The sequence below is a fragment of the Macaca mulatta genome, chromosome 3, assembly GCF_049350105.2.
Source record: "Macaca mulatta isolate MMU2019108-1 chromosome 3, T2T-MMU8v2.0, whole genome shotgun sequence".
NCBI lineage: Eukaryota > Metazoa > Chordata > Mammalia > Primates > Cercopithecidae > Macaca > Macaca mulatta.
This window is the reverse complement of record NC_133408.1, coordinates 4,182,502-4,205,543: the sequence shown is the minus strand read 5'-3', so window position 1 is coordinate 4,205,543 and position 23,042 is coordinate 4,182,502. Positions and strand designations below refer to the sequence as shown.

The following is a 23,042-nucleotide window of genomic DNA, read 5'->3' as shown; positions in this document are numbered from 1 at the left end:
CTGGGTCAAACACTAAAGACAACTTATCTTCAGGGCAGCTTCCATTTCTAACTCCACACACACGTCAAGTCACCATTTTTATTAGTTTCTGATTTATCTTTCCAGTGCTTTTCTTTTGCATCTATAAATAAACACGCACATATGCATATTTTTACACTTTATTACGCACAAGACGGGTCACTGCGTACTGCTGCCTGCTTTTGCCACTTAACAATATATCTGGAAATGGCGTCTTATCAATCCCTGGAGAAGGGGGCTGGGCCTGGGTTGGAGGGAACCCAGCAGGCTGGGAAGGAGGGGTCTGGAGCATTTTCTTCTCCAGGCAGCAGGAACACTGGTGGTGGGGATTGACCTGGGGTTTCCAGGAACAGACGTTACTGGCATGCTTGAAAGAATATCAGGAGAGAATGTGAGTGCTCAGTGTGGTCCAGGCTCTGATCCTAAGCAGCCTGATGCATCTCAGCTGAGACTGGATTCCTCAGCCATCCTGGGGTCTGTAGGAGGATGGCACTGGGCTACATAGCGGCCCCCCTAAACTTACATCTACCCAGAAATGGGGAACGTGACCTTATTTGGAAGAAGGACCTTTGCAGATGTGATTAAGTCAAGGTGAGGTCCTACTAGATTTGTGTGGACCCTAAACCCAGTAACTGGAGTCTTATAAGAGGAGGGGACACACAGCAAGGCCAGGGAGAAGGCCACGTGACTCCGGGGGCAGGGATGGGAGCAGTGCAGCCACAAGTCAAGAATGCCAATGGTTGCCAGCAACACCAGAAGCTGGGAAAGCGAGAAACGGATTCTCTTCTAGAGCTGACAGAGCAGGGCTGGCTCTCCTGATGCCTTGAGCTCGGGTTTTTGGCCTCAGAACCAAGAGGGAATACATTTCTGTTGGTCTCGGCCGCCCCTTAGGTGGCACTTTGCTTGGCAGCTGCAGGACACTCACAGAGATGGGATGGTCTCTGAGGCTGATCCCTGCCCTCACACCCCTGACCAGTAGCCTTGTTCTCATCCGAGTGTCCAGAAAATGGGCTGTAGGAGTGCAACATGGGGAGGTGCAGGCATCCCACTGAGCCCAGGCCGGGTGGTGGCAAAGAGTGGCATTCCCACTGAGGCGCTGGTGACTGCCTGGCCAGCAGGGGAAACTGAGGCAACCAGGATGGCTTCACGGCCGGACTTGGGGAGAATGCACCCATCAGCAGAGCAAGTGTTGGGGGAGCCACCGGGAGCCCAGAAGAAGACGGGGGTGTGGGGTGATGGGGGCACTGGGAGGAAACATCCCACTAGACAAGTGGAGAGGCAGCTGGAGTGTTCCAGGGTCTGGGGCTCGCAGGACGGCTGAGTGTGGCGGTGCTGAGGACTCGGTGCCTGCACACTGGTGTCCAGGCGGCCCTCACTCAGCCAGCTCTCCGAGTCATTTCTACAAGGTTTATGGAAACACAGTTTTGCCCGGGAGGTGTGTGTGTCTCTGGAAGTCGTTGAATGTCTGTTTACAGTCGCCATTCCTGCTGGGGTGATTAAAAGCGCCATCGGAGTTGATTGTAGCCTGGGTGGTCTCTTGATCTGGGGGTCTTCTGGGTCGAGGGAGTGCTCTTGCCCTTCCCTTTCTGGTGTAGCGCGAGACTGAGCTGGAGGAGAGAGGCTCCCACACCCACCTGGCCAGAGACCACAAACCCAGACGACCCCTGTGAGGTGGAGTGCAAGGTCTCGCAAACCCAGGGACTCGGCTTGGACAGAATTTCCTGGCTGCTCCAGTCTTGAGGATTCCAGTGGGAGTGGTGGTCATCTACCCGGGTCTGTGGGCCTCACCTGGGGTCACCGTGCATCCTGGCCTGTCTCTCTTCCTCTCCGGATCCCCCACCCCAGGCCACATGCCTCAAGGGACATCTAGGATGGAGGAAGCCAAGGGTCAGGCTAGACCCTTCCTCACCAGATGCGAACACGATGCCTGGCACCCCCGCCGAGAGTGGTCTGTGGTCCCCTCCGGTGATGGCTACAGTGTCTCTGAGATATCACTGTCCCCATTTCCCAGATGGGAAAACTGAGGCTCCAAATGGCTGAGAAACGTGCCCAAGTGTCTGAACCTGCAGGCAGTGGGCTGGGGCTCAGGCCTGGGTTTGTGTGGCCTCCTCAGTCAGTGGGGAGTGTGTGTACGTGTGTGTGCATGTGTGCATGTGTGTGCTTGCGTGTGCGTGTGCATGTGTGTGTGGGAGTGATGGACAGAGAGGGAGAGTGTGCACACGTACTGGGTCTATGCCCCAAGGGCCATTCCCACCCCTGCCATGGGGATGTGGTGCCCTCGGGGGTCTGCCCTCTGTAACCCCCAGGCATGTGAATTTTCTAAAACTGGCTTTTCCCCTCTTGGCTCCTGTCCATCCCAGATCCAGCATCCACGTACGTTTGACGCCAATGGAAACTCTGCCTTGTGACTCGTGGAGTGGCCTCCGCGAGGGACACGTGACTGTGAGGGGGCCAGGCTGGGCTCGCTTGCGTGGAGGGGAGGGGCACGCTGCGGGGGTGGGGGGCGCCACCCCCATGAGGCCAGCCTCAGGGCAGCCGGGGCAGAACCTGTGGCTCTGGGGTAAACGCCGGGGCCGGCTTAAAGGAGTCAGCTCTCTGCAGCCTGCCTCGGCTGGGTGGGAACGAGTCCAGGCTTCCAGGCATTTGGAACCCGAGCAGCTGCAGGGACAAGCTGGGGCCTCAGCCTTCCCTCCCCCACCCCAGACCCTCTCTGGCCCCTCTTAACCCAGCCAGATGAGTTGCTTGGGAAACCTGGCCTGTCGCAGGCTGCGGAGAGATCTGAGGAGGAAGGAAACTGTTTCTTAGCACCTCCAGCAGTCCAAGCCCACCTCGAGCCCTCCACGTCCGGGCTTTATCCTCCTTTGCAAGTCTGCTCCTGTTTCTGCACTTCCAGGAGCCTGGCTGGGGCTGGAAATAGAAATGCATTCCATGCATTCATTCTCTCAACAAATATTTACTAAGCACCTCCTCTGAGCCGCCGGGGCTGGGCACTGCGTCATCCTGCGCCTCCTCGTCCTCCTCCACCTCCTCGTTCTCCTCCTCACCATTGAGCAAAACAGACAAAGCCTGCACCTACGCAGAGTAGATGCCCTAGTCGGGGAGCAAAGGGAGGGGAAGAAGTGCATCTCATAGTACGTGGGCGGCCTGAGAGCTTTGACAGGGCAGCTGGGAGCCGGGGTTGCAGTTCCACCTGGCTGCTGGCAGCCCTTGCTCAGACAGTCGCCGGAGGCTGTGAGCCCAGCAGCGTGGAGCTCCCTCCACTGCTGCGTGGAGCACAGACGGCGGCGGGGGTGGATGGGAAACCGTAGGAGTCTCGTGCAGTCATCCAGGCCAGAGAGGCGGGGAAGTGGGCAGAATCCGGATGCTCTCCGATGACAGAGCCCGTGGGGTTCCTGGAAACCAGGAGAATGTGGCTCACTCTGAGCAACTGGAAGGATGGATCTGTCACCCCCCGAGAGGGGGATGGCCGTGTGCAGGGATGGGAGGCGGGAGCGGCTGTGCGCTCAGGCAGGAGGGATGTGTCTCCCGTGAGACGTTTGCTGGACGTCCGCTCGAAGGAAGCAGTTGGGGACACAGTCCGGAGGCCAGGGGCGAGCGGGGCTGCAAAGACACCCAGGAGTCACAGAGAGTCCTCACTGCCATGACAAATCTCTTTTTAATTCCTGAGACCCAGGAAAAGCCTTGCAAATGTTTATCTGGCATCTCCCCCCACTGTCCCCACCCTGTAGGGAAATGTCCCTCAGGACTCCGGGGCTGATTTTGAGTCCTCCCAAGGATTCAAAATCCTCCTCGGTCTCCCGAGACTGGAGACACGCTGGTCACGGGTAAGCCTGCACGTCCCTCTCTCTGTAAGCAGAAGCCCCGCCACCCCCCAGGAACCCGGACCACCACAGGGGGCCGCAGTCTGATGGTAAGGCTGCTCCTGTGGCCCAGGTCCTGAAATCAGGAAGAAATTAGATGAGATGGCTCCTATCCCCCAGTTTCCGGCATGGACACTGGCACCCCACCCTCAGCGTGATGCAAAAACGCCGGGGGTTGTGTCTGTGTGTATGGATGTTTGTGCGTTTGAGAGTATGCGTACGTGTGTTGTTTGTATGTGCTTGTGAGCATGGTGCATGCATGTGTGATTTGTGTGTGCTGTGTGTATATGCATGAGCATTGTGTGCATGCGTGTGTATCTGTGTGTGGTTCAGCATATGTGTGTGTTTGTATGTTATGTACATGTGCTCTGTGTTGTGTGAGTGCATATTTTATATGTTTGTGCATGAGAGTTCACACGTGTGTGTATGTTTTTTTGTGTGTGTATGTGTGTGTGTATGTGTGTATGTCTGTGGAGTGTGCAGCCTGCATGTATATTTGTGTGTGTGTGTGTGTGTGTGTGTGTGTGTACTTAAGTCTGGTGTAGGCCGGGTGCAGTGACTCATGCCTGTAATCCCAGCACTTTGGGAGGCCGAGGCAGGTGGATCACTTGAGGTCAGGAGTTCAAAACCAGCCTGGCCAACATGTTGAAACCCCATCTCTACTAAAAATACAAAACTTAGTGGGGCGCGGTGGCAGGCGCCTCTAATTCTAGCTACTTGGGAGGCTGAGGCAGGAGAATCACTTGAACCCGGGAGGCAGAAGTTGCAGTGAGCCGAGATTGCCTTTAGCCTGGGCGACAGACTGCGACGCTGTCTCAAGAGTGATCGAGTTGGCCGGGCGCGGTGGCTCAAGCCTGTAATCCCAGCACTTTGGGAGGCCGAGACGGGCGGATCACGAGGTCAGGAGATCGAGACCATCCTGGCTAACACAGTGAAACCCCGTCTCTACTAAAAAAATACAAAAAATAGCCGGGCGAAGTGGCGGGCGCCTGTAGTCCCAGCTACTTGGGAGGCTGAGGCAGGAGAATGGCGTGAACCCGGGAGGAGGAGCTTGCAGTGAGCTGAGATCCGGCCACTGCACTCCAGCCTGGGCGACAGCGCGAGACTTCGTCTCAAAAAAAAAAAAAAAAAAAAAAAAAAAAAAGAGTGATCGAGTGACCTCACACAGAGCCCTCTGGGGCCGCACTCCTCAGAGGCAGGGAACAGTGAGTGCGTGTGTGCAGGCTGGGCAGTTGTGGGTGCTCCATCAGCAGCAGGCAAGCATCCCCCGACCGCGGGGACACCAGATATGTCAAGAGAGACTCACCCTCTACCTCCTGGCTGTGGGCAGAGAAGCTACTCCTTAGGCCAGGTTGTGCCTCTAGGGGAGGGGAGGGAGGTCTGAGAGGGTCTGAGGGGCAAGAAGAGGAAGTGAACATCCTCAGGTGAACCACGGCTGGGGTAGGAGAGGGCAGGAGGGGGTCTGGGAGGGCAGCTCCACCAGAGACAACTTCCTGTGAGTGCTTATCAAGGCCTTGGCACATAAGGAACCCAAATGCCAATGGGTTAGCAGTGGGCACAGAGCTGGTCACAGGGTGTGTGGCCTGTGGTCAACAGTTTGGGGAAAGACCAGGATGCAGTGACAGAAGTGTGGGCCATGGCTGGGCAGTGAGCTGAGGACTCATCCTGGCCTGTGCTGACTTCCTGGGGTCCAGTGCACCCTGATCATGCAGGCAGCCTCATCAGGATGGGAATGGGGAGCACAGAGGATGATTTCTGCAGGTGGTTGGAAAGCAGATAGCAAATGTCATGAGCTTTCTCTAGAAAATGGCCAGCTTTATTTCCAGCAGTGGGAACATTACCAACACCACCACTGCCACCACCACCATCACCACTATCATCATCATCACCACCACTGCAATCATCACCATCACCATCATCACCACCATCACTACAATCACCACCACCACCATCACCATCACTACAATCACCACCATCACCATCACCATCACTACAATCACCACCACCACCATCACCATCACTACAATCACCACCATCACCATCACTATCACGACAATCACCACCGTCACCATCATCACCACCACCACCACCACCACCACCATCACCATCACTACAATCACCAGCATCACCATCATCATCACTATAATCACCACCACCACCATCACCATCACCATCACTACAATCACCGCCATCACCATCACTACAATCACCACCATCACCACTATCATCGTCATCACCACCACTGCAATCACCACCATCACCATCATCACCACCATCACTACAATCACCACCACCACCATCACCATCACCATCACTACAATCACCACCATCACCATCACCATCACTACAATCACCACCACCATCATCACCACCATCACCACCATCACCATCACTATCACTACAATCACCACCATCACCACCACCACCACCATCACCATCACCATCATCACCACCAGCACCATCACCATCACCACCACCACCATCACCACCACCACCATCACCACCTTCACCACCATCACCACCACCATCACCAGCATCACCACCACCACCATCACCACCACCATCATCACCACCACCACTACCACCACCATCACCACCACCACCATCACCACCACCATCATCACCACCATCACCACCATCACCATCACCACCATCACCATCACCACCACCATCACCATCACCACCACCACCATCACCACCATCACCACCATCACCACCACCATCACCAGCAGCACCACCACCACCATCACCACCACCATCATCATCACCACCACCACCACCACCATCACTACCACCACCATCACCACCACCATAATCATCATCACCACCATCACCACCATCACCATCACCACCACCATCACCACCATCACCATCACCACCACCACCACCATCACCACCACCACCATCACCACCACCACCATCACCACCACCACCACCATCACCACCACCAACACCACCACCACCACCAACACCACCACCATCACCATCACCACCACCACTACCATCACCATCACCACCACCACCATCACCACCATCACCACCACCATCACCATCACCACCACCATCACTACCATCACCATCACCACCACCATCATCACCATCACCACAATTACCACCATCACCAGCACCACCATCACCACCACCACCGTCATCACCACCATCACCATCACTACTACCACCATCACCACCATCATCATCACCATCACCACCATCACCACTATCACCATCACCGTCACTGTCATCACCATCACCATCACCATCACCACCACCACCTAGCTACTACTCTCAGAGGTAAGGACTGGATATTTCTGGTTGCCCCACATCCTCTCTCCATCCCTCTTCTTGCCACCGGTACTGCACTTCAGAAAGCTGCCTGCTAGGCAGGTGACTTCTCCCACTAGGCTCCTTCACCTTTGGGCTTCTGTTTGGGGCTTCAGCCAATCGAAGATGGTAGCAGGACATCAGATTCAGGAAGGACAGACAGGACAGGAGGGGCCTTCTGACCACATCCCTCCAGGAGCACACCCTCCTGCCAGGTGGTCCCTCCCTGGGGCTCTGACCCCAGCTCTGGCAGCAACTCTCTTTCCTTTGCTTCTTTGGTCCTGGGGGTGGTCACACCTTCCACTACCACAGGCCCCTTGGTGTTTTTCCCTCAACCTGCCAACATCTCTGAAAATGCTCTTTTCATGAACAAATCTCTTCAAACACCCCCAATGAGTGGGCCATCTGTTTCCTGCCCAGACTCTGAGAGATGCCTGTCTTGCAGCATGCCAGGATGGCACACACAGCCAGGGAATCCCAGCAGCACCTGTGCAAGGCCAGCACCACGGCAAAGCGTCTGGCATCACCCGTGCCCGCAGCGTCCAGGCTGAGCTCAGGGCCAGGGCCTGTCTCAGGGCTCTTCAGGAGAGCCAGGCCTCACACCGACGGGGCCCGGGCAAGCTCCAGAACCCAGGAGTGGTGAGAAGGCAGGAAAGATCCTGGGAATCAGACTGGCCAGGTGCTATGCTGGAGGGGTGAGCTGCTGCAGGCCCCAGAACCTGTCCTGACTGCCCCAGGCTGTGATGACCTGGCTGAGCTCTGGTGTCCGAGAGCCTTGGAGAGAGGGCAAAGAAAGCCCCTGGTCACGAGGACCCACCACGCCATGCTGTGCCATGCCACGCCAGGGCAGGTGGGGAACTTCCAGGCTGGCACCTCTCTCCTGTACATTGCCCGCCTCCCTCCCTCCATCCCCTCCTGATTCCCATCCTGTCCTTCCCCTGCTCCCATCCCATCTGTTTTCACCAAAGGAGCTCCCTGGTTTCCCAGCTCAGAAGCCTCTGATGGGATAGGCATGAGTGGTGCCAGTCCCTGCTGTCCATTGGTCATGACCTCCAAAGAAAGCAACCCCCAGAGCCAGGGGACAAGGAGGCACCCCACTGCATCCTGGGCTGGCCTCTCCTGTTCCCTTGACTCCAGGACTGGAGCCCAGAGTGGCTGCTTGTCCCCGGGAGGGTCTGCAGAAGCAGGCGGGTGGGACTCTGTCATTTCTCTGCCAGCTCCTTCCGGAAAGTCCACCACTCCTGAGCCTCAGGGGTGCCCGGACAAACCCCAGCCGCGGCCGTAGGCTCTGGTGGGGGTCGCTGTCCCGGGCAGGAGGAAACTGGCTTCACTGCACAGGTGTGGCTGGAAAGGAAGCCTGAGTTTCTGGGGTGGGTGGAGCCCAACCGGGGCTGAGACTCCACTTTCCCTCCCCTGGGACCCCAGCTCCTTCCAGGGTCTGTGTGACCCTGTTTCCTTCCAGGTCTGGATCCTTGGCGTGCCAGCAGCCTCCATCACTCTTCCTTCCTGCAGCCTCCGCGGGTCTCTCCCGTGGCCTCCTTCCTCTTTCTCTCTTGTTCTTCTCTGCAGTAACACGAGCAGCTGCCACCCCCAGCCCCTGCTGGCCACGGCTGTGAGAACCATCTGGGGGCAGGTCACCCTTTCCTGGAGCACACTCTCATCTTGGGACTGTGAACTACCCCCAACGATCTGGGAGGTGTCCCAGGTGCCCCTGACAAAGCCCCCGTTTTTTGGAATCTCATATTTTTATGTGAACAATCCCAGTGTGTCCTCCTCCACTGCCCTATCAACACTGGCGCTCACGGGTCGTGCAGCCTCCTGTCAGCCTCTGTCTATGAGGATAGTGCTCTAGGAACCAGGCGTCTCCAGCCTGTGGCTCTGCCTACCCCTCCTGGCCCATCAGGATGGACATGCATGTGCATCCCCAGAGCTCAGTCGAGCATGACCCGCAGCGTAGTGGCCCCAAAGATGACCACGCCCTAATCCTGGGACCTGTGAAACTGTCTCACCTTACGTGGCAGAGGGGAGCTGGGGCAGGTCCCTACCCGGCTGGCAGTGGAGAGGCACCTGGATTCCCCAGCTGGCCCAGTGTGAGCACAGAGGGCAGGGGAGGGCGGACACCCAACATCAGACGCAGTATGAGGGCCCCGCCCCCGACGGCTGGCTTGAAACTGAGGAAGAGGCCATGAGCCAGGGAATGCAGGTGGCCTTGGGAAGCAGGAAAAGGCAGGGAAGGGGCTTCTCCCTGAGCCCGCAGGAGGAAGGCTGCGCAGCCCATACTCTCATCTCCATCAGTGAGAGCTGGGTCGGGACATCAACCTCCGGAAGCCTGAGGATGGATCCGCATGTTCCAGCCACTGAGTGTCTGGCCGTCTGTTACCACAGGGGCAGGGAGACATGGACTGAGCAACAAGCCCCACGGGAATCTCAGTTCTGCCCCCATGAGTGTGTGACCAGGAGTGGCCACAGCCTCCCTGAGCCCGGAATTCTCCACCTGGAACAAGGTCCGTGAAGAGCCAGACTGGCTTAGGGAGACAGCACGATCGCACCTGGTAGGACGGCCTCCTCCATCAGGGCGGCACCTCTGTCCCGGGACATCACCAGGTATGGGTGGGCTGCAGGGGCTGAGGAAAAGGGACAGGTTGGGAGCCCTGAGGAGGGACAGGTGTCCTCCAAAGATGACCAAGGCATGAGCATCTGCCTCTAGGCAGGGCTCCCAACCTCGCACCCCAAGGGGGCTACAGGTCAGGGGAGCTGTTGGTCCCACCTGGCCTGGGACTGGACAGAGCCCCAGCAAGGAACCTCAGGGGCACCCAGCTCTCCTTGTGGCTGGGAACGGGATCCAGTGAGCAGGCTCTGCCCAGGGTCTTTAAACACAGGTGAGTCTGTCCTCAATGTTTAAAGCCAGCCCTGATCACCAGCAGAGTCCCCTCCCCAGACTGGGAGCTGTGGCCCAGGCATGCCCCCTCCAGCCTGGGGAGAGGGGCCGTCTTGGAGCTCAGCCGTCAGCCAAGGTGGGGTGTCTGAGCTGAGGAGCAGAGGGTGTCTGCAGAGGTGAGCTGAGGGAGGCAGGTCAGGCTGTCGGGGGCAGTTGCTGCCAGGAGTTGGAGGCAACCTGCTGGCGGGGGCACCTGGACGGTGCCTGGGCTGTTGACTGACTCAGGGTAGGTTGGCGGGGTGTGGGGAGCTGCCTTCGTGGGAGGCCTTTGCAAGGATAAAGCGTGGAATGTCGGAGATGACTCACGTCTTCTGTTCCTGGGTGGGCGGGGTCGGTGACGAAGGGAGGGCGGGAGGGGACACACGTGGGGTTACATAGCGGGACTCAAACCTGGCTCTTTCCCAGGTAAGTGCTGCACTCACGCCTGGGGCTCCCTGGAGCGCCCCGTAGGGACCCCAGAAGTGAGCATTCTTCCCGCCCCTCCTGGCCGCCGCGTTTCTCAGGAGGATCCTTTGAGGACCCTTTCATGTCAGTGAAATTGCAGTTTCCAGCTGTGACCAGAGCTCCTGCCAAGCCCCTCAATTAGCTGGAGCTGGAGTCCTTTGGTGGCCACGCGGTGGCTGGTCCACTGCTGGGGGGCGTCAGGGCAGCCCGTCGTGGGAGACAGTTCTGGCTTCCACCTCCTCTCGGGGGACTGACCTGGTGCTTGTATCGTGGAAACTACTTTTAAAAACCCAGCTCCTGGGGAGACATGGGTGTGGGCACAGCACTGGGCTGCGTGCAGCCTCCCCTGTCTTCCTGCAGGACCCTGACTGCACCCCCAGAGCTGTGATGTCACCGTGACTCCCGGTGGCTGCTGAGCACCCGGCGTGAGCCCCTCCTGGCCAGCTCAGCACTGACGCACATCAAAAGCTCCCAGCTCCCCGGGCAGCTGCCGCCGTCCCAGCTGGCAGCCCTAGGCTGCCCGGCGGGGAAGGGGGGGCTCTGGTGTGAGGCCTGCCATTCGAGGTCGTCAGCTGCTCTTCAGGGGGCAGCCAGCATGGCTTGTGGGGCTCCTGTGAGGTCAGGGAGAGGCAGATACTCTGAAGCTCCTGGTGGGGACAGTGGCCCCATGAAGCCACAGATTCCGCCTGCCAGGCCAGCTCCTGCTCGTCTCCCTGTTCCCCGGTGGATGGTGGCCCCTTGACTCTGGTCACTGGCTGTTTGGTCCAGGTGGCACTTGAAGCATGGCAGGAATTCAGGCCAGGGTGCCCACAGGCTGTGAGGCAGGCGCCATGCCTGCCCAGGGGTGTGAAGGTGACACATGGGGTCATGCAGGGTGGCCTCTGCATGGGGGTGAGCGGCATGTGGGCCGTGTCCTATTTCCTCCGGGTCCCTTTATACCTGGGCTTCTTAACAGCTCCTCCAAGGAATGAGCCCTCTGAGAGCCACGTGGGAGCCAGGCTGCATAACGGGAGGCCTGGCGAGCCCTTTAGGCCCCACCAGACTGGAGCCACCATGGAGATCTCGGCTGCCCTGGCGAGCGCCTCCCACCGCTCCACGGACACACGCTGCCAGCCTGCCGGAGCAACTTGTGCACCCTTAAATAGGCACACGCACATGTGCACACACACACGCACACGTGCACACACATGCACACACACACATGCACACACATGCACACACTCACACATGCACATGTGCACACACGCATGCACACACATGCACACACATGCACACACACGCATACACACATGCACACGCGCACACACACATACACACACATACACATGGGCTTACACATACATTCCCATGCACACCCACACAACACACTCGCTTGCACATACATATGCACACACACACACATCAAGCACATGTACAGGACATGTACACACAATACACGTGTGCAAAACGTGTGCACACACATACACAGCACATATGTGTGTGTGCAATGCAAGCACACGTTCACACGCATAACAGCAGAGAGTGTGTCTCAGGATTTTGACCGTTTCTCTGTCCCCCTCCACGACACACACACACTGTGCATCTGGGGCTGAGACCCTCTGCCCTGTACTCAGTGGGCATGAAAGAGCAGGTGTCCACGGGCTAAGAATGGCCACCTGGGGGCTGACAATGGGGCAGCTGTTCAGGGTCAGGGTGCGTCCAGGTGGGCGGGACAAGACGGGTTGAGGACAATGATGTGAGGCCCCTCCAGGGCACCTTTGCCCCCGACAGGCAGCCCGAGGTGAGAACTGGCTCCAGCCACCTTTCTCCGATACGTGAGGCAGACAGTCACGGGACACGGTGGACATGACGCTCTGCTGTGTGGAGACACCCCTCTGTGTGCACAGCCCAAGTTCACCAGGCGGTCAGAGCTGTGTAAGGATGGGGAACGCAGCAGCCTGTGACCTCTCAGCCACTGAAGAGACCACCTGTGTGGGTGGCCTTCAGAGGGCAGAACCCTCCGTGGGGAACGCACCTGCCTGGGGCGCGGCCTGTGCATTCTTGCCTGGAGACAGGAGCGACCAGCCCCCAGCGCTGTTTACCTTCCGTCTGGTGGCCTAGCAGGGAGCCACCGCCCTCCCCTCTCCTGGCCTATAAGGCCTTGTCCTGGCTTTGCCCTGGGCGGGAACACTGCTGTACTGTGCTGACCGTCTGCTCCCAGCAACCCAGGGCCACCGGCAGCTTCAGGGACAACCCTGCTTCTGAACTGGGGCCACAGACACGCGGGTTACTTACAAAGCAGGTGTCCTTTTCCATGCAGATAGCTGAAGTGCAGACCCAGAGCTCACGGGATTGCTGGTGGAAACTTCCAGAAGCGTGCAGCAGGATTGCCATGGGGTTAGGAAGCCAAGCCACCAGCAGACAGGCAGGTGCACCTCGGCAGGACACCCCCATCTGGGGAGGTCCCTGAACTGCATCTCCTGCTGGGGTCAGGGCCAGCCTGCTCCCCAGAGAGCCCCACGTGCTCCCACAGCAGGGCTGGGCTGGCACTCCTGGGCAGAGCACTCCTGGGCAGGGCTGGTGTCAGAGGGCCCCAAAGGCAGATCCTGGGCTTGGGCGAACCCAGGGGCTCTGGCTGCAGCTCACCCCCCAGGAAGTGGGTGCTGGGGGTCCTTAGGAGGCTCCATTCTCTCCGTGGGCTCCCCCGCAGCTCCTCCCGCTGCCTCCCCGCTGCACTAGCCTTGGAGGGTGTGTGTGTTTACCTTTAATAACCTGACCCTTTGACCCAGGCTGCATTTACCGACGCACAGCAGGCTGGCAGTCATGCTCCCCACGTGGCCGGGCTGGTGGCCGTCACCTGCAAGTGTGGACAGGTCTGGAGGGGGGACCACGCAAGGGTTTCTGCCCTCAGGCACAGCAAAAGCCAGAGAGAAGGAAGGACCCACCGCCCCCGCTGCGGAAGGTGGTGGTCAGGAGGGGTTGGTCGAGGGTTGCTCAGTCACCCCAAGGTGAGGAGTCGTCGCCGGCACAGCCGACTCGGCCCTCCTTCTCTCTCTGCAGGTGGATAGAGGCCCAGGTGGCCCCTAGACTGAGGGAGACGTCTCCGCTCGTTTGGGCTGAGTGAGGCCAAAGACAGCCAAGGGTTTGTTTCCCTGCCCACCCCCAGTTGAGAGTCAATATCCCACACACGCCAAACTGCCCTTTAGTTCCTAAGACGTAAATATTTGCTCTTCTGTTAAGAAAATACTCAGCGGTCCTCCTTTAAGTGCAGCGTACACCCCAGTGCCCTTCAAAAGCAAACATTGCTGTTTCCAAACGAGGAATGTGAGAAGAAAGCCTGGGTGGGGGCTTCTGGGGGTGCACGCCGACCCTGCGGGCTCTGCCCCAACCTGCCTGAATGTTCTCCAAGCCCAGGGCACCCAGGAAGGAAGCCGAGTTTGGAGAGAGGGAGGCTGGCAGGAGCCCAGGGCCCTGAGACCGAGGCTGGGAGGAAGAGCGGGCTGCTCCCGGCCACTTGGTGTTGCACGGCAGTCCCCAGGTCCCGCCCCCGGGGCAGCAGGCTGGAACTTCTGCTGGGAGTGAGCCAGTCTCCAGGACCCCAGCCCCCATCCAACCTTGCCAGAGCAGCAGAGGGCAGAGAGAGGCAGGGACCTTCAGTTGCACAGGAAGGTCTGCATCTGGGTCCGTTCTGCTTCTCACTATACATGTGGCCTTGCGCAGCCTGTCCGCCTCTCGAGGTCTCAATATTCTCACTTGCAAACTAGGGGAACGCAGCTTCCTTGCACCACCGCTGAACTTCCTGGGCTGCAGCAAAGCTGTGGCTGGTGGTTGGGAGCCCCAGTTTATGGACTAGGGTGTCTCGTCCCGACGGTGTCTCGTGACCTCACGTCGGGAGCTTGGAATCGGCCATGCTGGGAGTGTTTGCACCATGGGAACTGGCAAATGCTGCACACCAAAGCCAGGTCATCGCCCACCGACAGCCCTGGTCTCCCGGGGCCTCTCTTGCCTCATCTCGGGGGCTGCATTATGGACTGGAAAGGCTGCTTGTGAGCATGGTGCATGGTGGACCCTTGCTACAGGAGTCACACGAATATACGAGAAAACCAAGGAACAACTGAATAAACAGCTGGGGCCACACTCTCTCATGTCTCCACGTCTGCTGGGTGTCAGAACTTCCCAGGGCAGGGGAGTAGCCCCTTCCCACAGGCATCTCTCCCTGCAGAGAAGACACCCCAGAAACCCACACTGCAGCAAGGGCCAGCGTGACCGTCCGCCTCCCTGACGACATCACAAGGGCCTCCATGCAAGTCTCAAGCCGTCCGTTCAAAGTGCAGGGAAGCCAGGTGCCCGCACTCTCTGACTGCTTCCTGTAGATACGTATGGAGCTGTCCGGGAGACTCTTCGACCTGGGTGGGCGCGTCCCTGTGCCCCAGCCCCCTCCGGAGACGCTCCTCACTCCGTGGGCGCGTCCCTGTGCCCCAGCCCCCTCCGAAAAGGCTCCTCACTCCCAACTCAAGCAGCTCCTGGAAGTTGTCTCTGATCTGGACCCCGCTCCAGACCACACTCTGGCTGGGAGCCGGGTTTGGGGTGTGAGAACTCCCACAGACGTGGGTTAGCGTCTGCTCCAGGGCTGGGGGAGAAGGAAGCGTGCCTGGCCGCCCAGACTGCATCATCTCATCTGGGTCTGAGACATTGGCCTGCAGAGCCCCAGTTACCCGTCGCCGAGAGGGTATGAAAAGCGTGTGCCCAACTGGAGCTCAGCGAGGACAAGCTCTGGCTTCCTTCATTTTAATCACATCTTTCCAGGGGCCTCTGGACCTGATGCAGAGGTTCCCTGGGCCTCTCTGGGGGGAGGGTGTTACTGGCTTATTTTCTGCCAACAGGAGCAAAAGATTAGGGAACTCATCAGCTTGAGTTGGGCGGGGTGGAGGGTCGCGGTCAATCCCGTATCCACCACGTGACCCATGAGAACAGGCGAGGCCCAGGAGCTGTAAGAAAGCGCCCAGGCCGAGTCACGTGCAGCTGAGCGGGGGCCTGTCCTCCCTGTGCTCCTGGATGGAGGCCCTCCCTGCGGGTTCCTCTGCTCTTTCCTGCCCCACTCCTTCCTTCATGAATCAGCCCCCCGGCCCCGACCCTGGCGTGACCCTGTTTAAACCCACGCTTCTTCCTCCTCTGGATCTCTGGCTGTCGGGGAGGCCCTTCTCAAGGACCTGCTGAGGCTCCACCACCCCCTCCTCCTACAGAAGACACTTCTTTCACCTGCCCCAAAGACCAGGCAGCTTCCCACCGGGCCTCCCCCTGCATGCCCTCATTCCAGAGGGCTCCCAAGGGGCAGATTGCAGTGAGTGTCTGTGGACAGCAGGCCTGCCTCAGGGGAAGCCCACACAGCCTCTGCTGCACTCGGAGGCTTCTAGTCAGCCATGGACGGCCGCCATTCCCCGGCTTGGGGCCCACTGAGCAGGGCTGGGAGATGGTGCAGTGGGAGGCCCAGAAGAGGTTCTAGGCCTACCCAATACCTGGCCTGGCTGCTTGGGGAGGGGCAGCCACTGCCCCTGGAGGGCCTCTTCTGTGCCGGTGCCCCCACGGCACGCACCATCCAGGAATCCCAAGTCTCCGGTCAGGAGTGTGACCACCGCCTGCCTGCAGCAGGCTGAGGAGTGAGGTCTGTGAGCCTTTGCTTCCTGGCCCGCTGCTGACTGACCGCTCTGCCAGGAATGACCACGCTGGACTCTGCAGCTTGGGCCAAGATAGCAGTCCCAGAGGAATGTTTCTGAGATACGATCTTCACATCCCATGATCCGGCAGCTCCCAGACCACAATGAGGGGGTCAGACACCACCCAGGTCTCCGTACCCCTTGGGGAGCTCTGGTGTCACCCCCATCTGTCTGTTTTGGGTGTAAAGTAGAGTCCACAGGCCCTGGAGCCCACCAGCAGCTTTAGGTGGCTGGGCCTGACCTTCCAGTTGGTACTGAGAGGCCCTCAGCCCTCACCCCCCACAGCCACCAAGGAACCCTGTGGTTACCTCAACCCCAGGCCATGTGGCTCAGACCCCAGGGCCTGCCTTTCCCACCAGGCCCACTTGCAAAGGCAGAGGTGAACCCCCAACCCTACAGAAAGCAGGCACCTGCACCTTCCAGATGGTTCCCCCACTGCCCCAAAGCACAATTGACTGGTCAGACCGTGGGCCTGAGAAACAGATGCCCCATCGTGACCCATGCACAAACTCCCAGGAAACAAGCCAGCGGCCCGTCTGTTCCTCTGAGGAGCGCACGAAGAGCCTGGACCTTTTTGAATTCCTTTCTTCCAGAGCATGTGATGGAACACCTTGCTGTTCAGGGCCGACCGAGGGAGGGCAGATGTGCCTGGCAGCTTCCTTCCCCGTCCACAGTGCCGGCCCCCAGCCTGGCTCTGGCCTGGCTAGCCTGGTGACCGTCACAGCCCAGGCAGGGAAGGGACATCAGGACCCAGGGACCCCAGGACACCCAGTGGGAAGAGGCCTCAAATCAGGCCAGGCCTTAGGATGCTTGCAGCGGAATGTGATTTTAGCATCTACTTTTGAACAGTCACAGATTGGTTTTCTTGCATATTAGAAAAAAGTGTAGGGCCTAAAAACCACAACGAAGGATTCTGGAGTTTTTGACGGAGGCTGAATTCCTAGTCAGCCCGAGCCGGCGGAGTGATAAACACCCGTCTCTCGGAGGGGCCTCCGGTCGGCACCCTGTCTCTGGGAGGGGCCTCTGGTCAGCACCCCGTCTCTGGAAGGGGCCTCGTGGTCTCTGCCCTCAAAGTCCAGAAGCATCCACAGAAGTGGAAGAGTGGGTGTGGCTTGTGCCAATTACACTGTGTTTACGGACCCGGAAATGGGAATTCTGTTTAACTTTCACGTGTCACAAAGCCTTCTCTTTTCCCCCAATCATTTATAAATGTTAGAATCATTCCTAGCCTGTGGTCAGACACGGGCAGGCTGAATTTGGCCATGGCTGCAGGTGCTGCCCTGCAGCTGCCTCATGTTCCCATCCTGTGGCTGAAGGACAGACCCACGACGCTGAAGGGGCTCGCCGGGCGCATGTGGCACTGGGCATCACGGCCTGGGCTGGAACTCCTGTCCCCACCTCGGGGCCCCACCTGGGGGTCTTGGGGGTGCGGTGGACGCTGGGTATGGTTGCCGCTGGCTGTATCCCGCCCCTTCCTGCCTCCGCAGCATCAGTGGGGGGCCTCTTGCCACTGGGGCTGGAGGTATCCCGGCTGGGTCACCATGCAGGCCGTGGGGTGCTGTATGGCCAGGCCAGGCCCAGAAGGAGTCCCATCCATCAGAGGAGAGAAAGAGGCCCCACCCAGAGGGAAACAGGGTGGACAGTAGGAGGGGACTGGGTCGCTGAAGTCCCCGAGGCCAGCTCCTCCAGGGACTCTCCACAAACTTCCTTTGTGTCTTAAAGTTATTTTGAGTTCAGGTCTTGTTTCCTGCAACTCTCAAAATCCTGCAGCTCCACGAGTTTGCCCTTGTCGCCCAGAAGAGACCCCGGAGGACCCAGCCAGGCTCAGAGTGAAACAGCCCCTCCGAGCTCAGGACCCTACAGGACAGGGTTCCAGCTGCAGCGAGGAAGCAGGGCCCAGGGTTTCCAAGGGCGGTGCCCGCACACACACCGGGGAGAGCAAATGACACACCCAGAAACCCACCAGCCTGCTTGGACCCACCTTGGACCTGCCCTGGGCAGCCCCGAGACATGGTCATGGCGATGCAGACTGCGTTTCCCTGCGAGAAGCCCTCCCCTTGCCGCTGTGAACCCTGTCCCGATCCGCTCTTGACCTGTCCAGGGCACCACGGCCTTGCCCAGGATCTTGTGGCTGAGTCAAGATGAGCCCAAGGAGCAGGCAGTCTTGCCGGAATATTCCAAAGGCCCAGAGGTTGTCACAGACAGTGACGTGTAATAAAATCCCCAGATGTTCCAGGACAGGAAGCCAGTTGAACCCTTCCCGTTTTGCCTGCGGCTGCTGTGGAAACACAATCATTTCATAGTCAGAAATCTACCCGTGTCCTGCTGGAAGCCATCAGTGTGTCTGACAAGAGCCTGAAACAGCAGTTGGCAGAGACATGAATAAAAGGCCAGTGTCTTGGATTCAATCACCCGGCTCTAAGGTGGCGCTGGCTTTTTAAAGGATGCCGGGGCTGAAGCTGGAGGAGGAGGCAGCCAGCACCCAGGGGGAGGGCAGCCAGCACAACCCCCTGGAGGCCTTGTCTGACCTCAGCTTAGGAGGCTGAAGGGGCAGCCTCCGCCCACCGCGCCACCCTTGGGAAGGGGCTCCCACAGAAGGGTTGGCTCTGCCCTCTAGGAGCTAGTCCTGCCGCTCACTTCCATGGCCCTGGTGGCCTTCATGGAGACAGCCATTGTGTACAAAGGAAGGAAAGTAAGAGGCCCCCCGCCTTCTCTCACCCTTTCCGGGGAAACCGAGGCAAGTGACACCTTAAGTCCCAGGGTGCTCCATGGAGCAGCTGAGACTCCGCTTCTGTCTTCTGACTGTCAGGGAGCTGTCTTTCTGGGTCCCTGGGAGGGAGGCTGGAAAGGGCTGGTTTCAGAATGCGGTTGGGCATGTTTGTTTTTCTCAATTCTGCATTTAAATCGTCTCGAGTCATGGTTCTGATGACACACGAACGTGTGTGTAGATTGTGCGTATGTGCAGTGGAGCCAATCGATGAGCAAAAGGGTATTTTGCCATAATTTCTTTCTTTTTTTTTTGAGATGGAGTCTCGCTCTGTCCCCCAGGCTGGAGGGCAGCGGTGTGATCTCGGCTCACTGCAAGCTCCGCCTCCCGGGTTCACGCCATTCTCCTGCCTCAGCCTCCTGAGTAGCTGAGTAGTGGCGCCCGCCACCACACCCAGCTAATTTTTTGTATTTTTAGTAGAGACATGGTTTCACAGTGTCAGCCAGGATGGTCTCGATCTCCTGACCTCGTGATCCACCCACCTCGGCCTCCCAAAGTGCTGGGATTACAGGCGTGAGCCACCACGCGCGGCCCATAATTTCTAACCAACGCTTCCTACGTAATGACTGCGGTTGAAAGAAAATGTTAATAAAAGGTATGAGTTCTCTGGCAATCTGGCTGCCCTCTTGAAGGCCACGACTGAACCAAGGTATGTTCCGGAGGAGGAACTATCTGGGTCACCTCAGGATAAAATCCCAAGGTAATTCTCTTCCTCCCCAAACTCACTCTTTCCCACCCCACACCCCATCTTCTCTCCCACCCCTCGGCTCTCTCACACACCCTTTCCAGACGGAGCTAACGGTGAAGTCCCTCCGCCCCCATCACAGGTGGCCCAGCATCTGTCAGGAGGGGCGGGCCCTAGGTCCCCTAGGACCTTTGGGGAGGACAGCCCCTAGCGCAGGGGTGCAGTTAAGCCCTCTGACACCTGTCCCACCCCCAGGTAGCTGGGAGCTGTGGATCCCAGGGAACCGTGACTGTCACAGACCACTGGGACTGCAGGATTGACTCCCACTCAGACCAGATCTAGGGTGAGAGGGGGTCGAGACGTGGGGATGTGGGGGATCCTGCATGGCTCAGGGCTCTGAGGTCACCTAACCCTCCCCATTTGGCCTGGACTAGCGGGGTATGGGGCTTTTAGTGCTGAAACCAAGGAAGTCCCGGGCAGATCAGGACCCTGGCCCCCCACTGGGGTGGAAGTCTGGGAGATCTGTGAGGCGGTGGGTGTGCAGGTGAAGGCTGAGGCCCCAAAGCCCCACCATCCCAACAGTGTGCCTGCCACTTGGGTCCCGCCCCCTTGGTGAGGACAGTGTTGAGTCCTGGCCGGTTCCCCCTGCCCGGGCTTAGGTGGCAGCTGAGAGGGGTGCAGAGGACTCCTGGCCCGTCACGCTGAGCCTGCTGTCCTCGGGACAGGCTCCGCAGAGCCCAAGACACCATCTATGGAATGGCTGATAGTCACCAACATGCCCTGGGCCCCGTCTCACTGCTGGCATCACCACACATGCTTCTCCGACACACCTCCTCCCTCCCAGCTCTTCGAGAGCCCAGCAGAAGGAGACACGGTGCCCCAGTGACGTGCAGCAGTACAGTCCCCCAGCCCGGTAGGTGAGGGAACGGGGCCGACTGGGTTCAGGGCACCCCCGGCTGAGGCCTCCTGTCCAGGCAGCTGGTAAATAGTTTAAATCCTTTTTTCCTGACTATAAAAATAATACATATTCATTGACAGAGAATTTGAAAATTAAGAGCATTACAAGAAACAGAAGGAGAAAAACCCACCATATATTCACAACACAAAGAGAACACCATCAACATTTTGGAATATTTCCTTCCAGTGTTGACTGTTTCTGTGCATTTCAAAAGCATAGTTAAATAATGTGTGTGTGTGCGTGTGTGTGTGCGCGCATGTGTGTTCTAGCTGGGTTTTCTGAGATTCTGCGTTTGTCTTTTTGGCATCCATTCGTCACAGGGCCAATTGCATTCACTATAATTTTCTTGTTTTCTGTATTCTTGATGCTCTGGCTTTCAGAGACTCTTGCAGACTGTCCCTCCCAGAGCGGGCTGATCTCAGAGCCAACATAGGGCTTGGCCTAGAGCAGCCAGTCCTGTCTATACTCCAACCACCCGCTTCATCTCACTGGTACACCAAGCCAGCATTTTCCTTGCCCTAGGTGACCCCAGAGCCAGGCAAGCAGGGACAGCCCCTACGCCCCAAAGTCCACCAGAATTGTTCAGGCCAGCCAGTCCTGAGCTGTCTACCCACCTGTCCTGCCTTTCCCGAGGAAACGCCAAGAAAGGCTGGTGCCTGCTCCTCCCCAACCTAACTGGCATTTCCTGGCCCTGCGAGGTGTGGCAGGCCCCCTCTTCTTGTAAATATAAAAGTCTCCTTTCTGGGACATGGCCTGTTCGCATTGACACTCAGTCATACCTCTATAAACTCACTCCCAGGTACGATTTTAATCCAACGTGTGTGTGTGTAGGGGGTGTACACTGTAACCATGGGGGTCTCCAGTACCGTTAGTATCCCTTTTCAATGTAATTTGTAATGATTGTACGACATTCTCTCTTATGGATATGCCCAAATCTCTCCTTTTGCTATATTGGATTTGCTTCTGTGCATTTTTTAATTACCCTGAGATGAATCTTTTTCTGCATCAATATTTTCCCATAGCTTGGGATCTTTCCTTATGTTCGAGGATCAGAAATAGAAGCCCAGGATTGAAGGAACGTTTTCAGGTTGCAGATCCACGTTGACAACATCCTCTAAAAGTCTACCTGCATTTACGCCGCACTGAGGATGACCAGTTAAATAAAATTTCTCCAGTTCAGCAGGGAAGCCGTAGTGTCTGGACGTAAATTCTTTTGCCGATTGATGAGGTCGAACCTTCTTCCCGGCGTTTAGCGGCCCCTTATGTTTACATCCTTGAGAACTCCCTACTCCTGTTCTCGGCCTGCCTTTCAAGTTGAGGTCTGTTTTAAAAAGGTAAACTGAGGCATAGTACACTTTTTAGAGAGTTGACTTGAGCAAACCACCATTCATGAATCGGGGAGCCCCACAGCAGAGTGGATGGGGAGCTCCACCAAGGGAACACGGGGGCAGCTCTGCTAGGACAGGTGCAGACGTGAAGCAGAGAAAGTATCTGATTGGTCGCAGGTACGCAGTTGTCTAACGCACACCAGAGAGGGTATCCGATTGGTCACAGGCATGCAGTTGCCGCTTGTAAAGCAGAGAAATATCTGATTGGCCGCAGGCAGACAGAGAAGGTATCTGATTGGCTGCAGGTATGCAGTTGCCTAACACACACCAGAGAGGTTATCTGATTGGTCACAGGTACGGCAGTTGCCAGAGGTGAAGCAGAGAAAGAACCTGATTGGCTGCAGGTATGCAGTTTCTTTATTGGGTCCATCCCATTGGAAAGTCCCTGGTTACGTAAGTTTGTTGGCTGCTTCTGATTGGTGGAGCTTAAGTTCTGTTTCTCTTTCATGTAGGCATTTACAATAAATAGCTCAGTTTTGCTTACCTCTGCAACTCAAGTAAGGGTGAGGTCACTTGCGAGGCCTGCCTGGCACCGTCTGCTTGGGCCTCTTGGGGCCTAGTCTCCAGTTTAATGTAACAGGCCGCTGAGGCTTCTTTATTTCCGTTTGGAGAAGTTCTTTGCTTATGAGGGGATTGTTGTGGGTAGAATTACGTCTGTCTCCATTCCACTACCCCATGTGTATGCCGAAGTCCTGACCCCCAGTACCTCAGAATGTGACTTATTTGGAAATAGGCTTTTTGCAGATGGAATTCATTAAAAGGAGGCCATGCTGGAGCAGGCTGGGCCCCTAAGCCAATGACCACTGTCCTTCTGAGAAGGGGAGATTTGGGCACAGACAGGCGCTGCAGAACGTGTGTGAAGAGGCAGACAGGGAGCGGGATGATGCTCCCACCAGCCAGGGAATGCCAAGGGTCCCAGAGGCACGGAGAGATGCCAGGACAGACGCTGTCCCCTAGCCCCAGAAGGAAC

The 23,042-nt window shown here is 57.7% G+C and overlaps 1 protein-coding gene and 1 long non-coding RNA gene across 2 annotated transcripts; one reads left to right on the top strand and one right to left on the bottom strand.

The window, feature by feature from the left end:
- Window positions 1-492: 492 nt before the first annotated feature.
- LOC106997226 (putative uncharacterized protein encoded by LINC00322) lies at window positions 493-1,772 on the bottom strand. The gene is given in 4 exon segments (XM_077997902.1): window positions 493-1,073; window positions 1,075-1,112; window positions 1,115-1,242; window positions 1,244-1,772. Coding segments are annotated over 4 exon segments (903 nt in total). The 5' UTR covers window positions 1,528-1,772; the 3' UTR covers window positions 493-620.
- Window positions 1,773-12,360: 10,588 nt separating this feature from the next.
- LOC144340122 (uncharacterized) lies at window positions 12,361-21,854 on the top strand. Its single transcript, XR_013415839.1, has 4 exons — window positions 12,361-12,495; window positions 12,881-20,069; window positions 20,386-20,639; window positions 21,707-21,854. It is a non-coding gene; the product is annotated as an uncharacterized LOC144340122 (long non-coding RNA).
- Window positions 21,855-23,042: the final 1,188 nt, after the last annotated feature.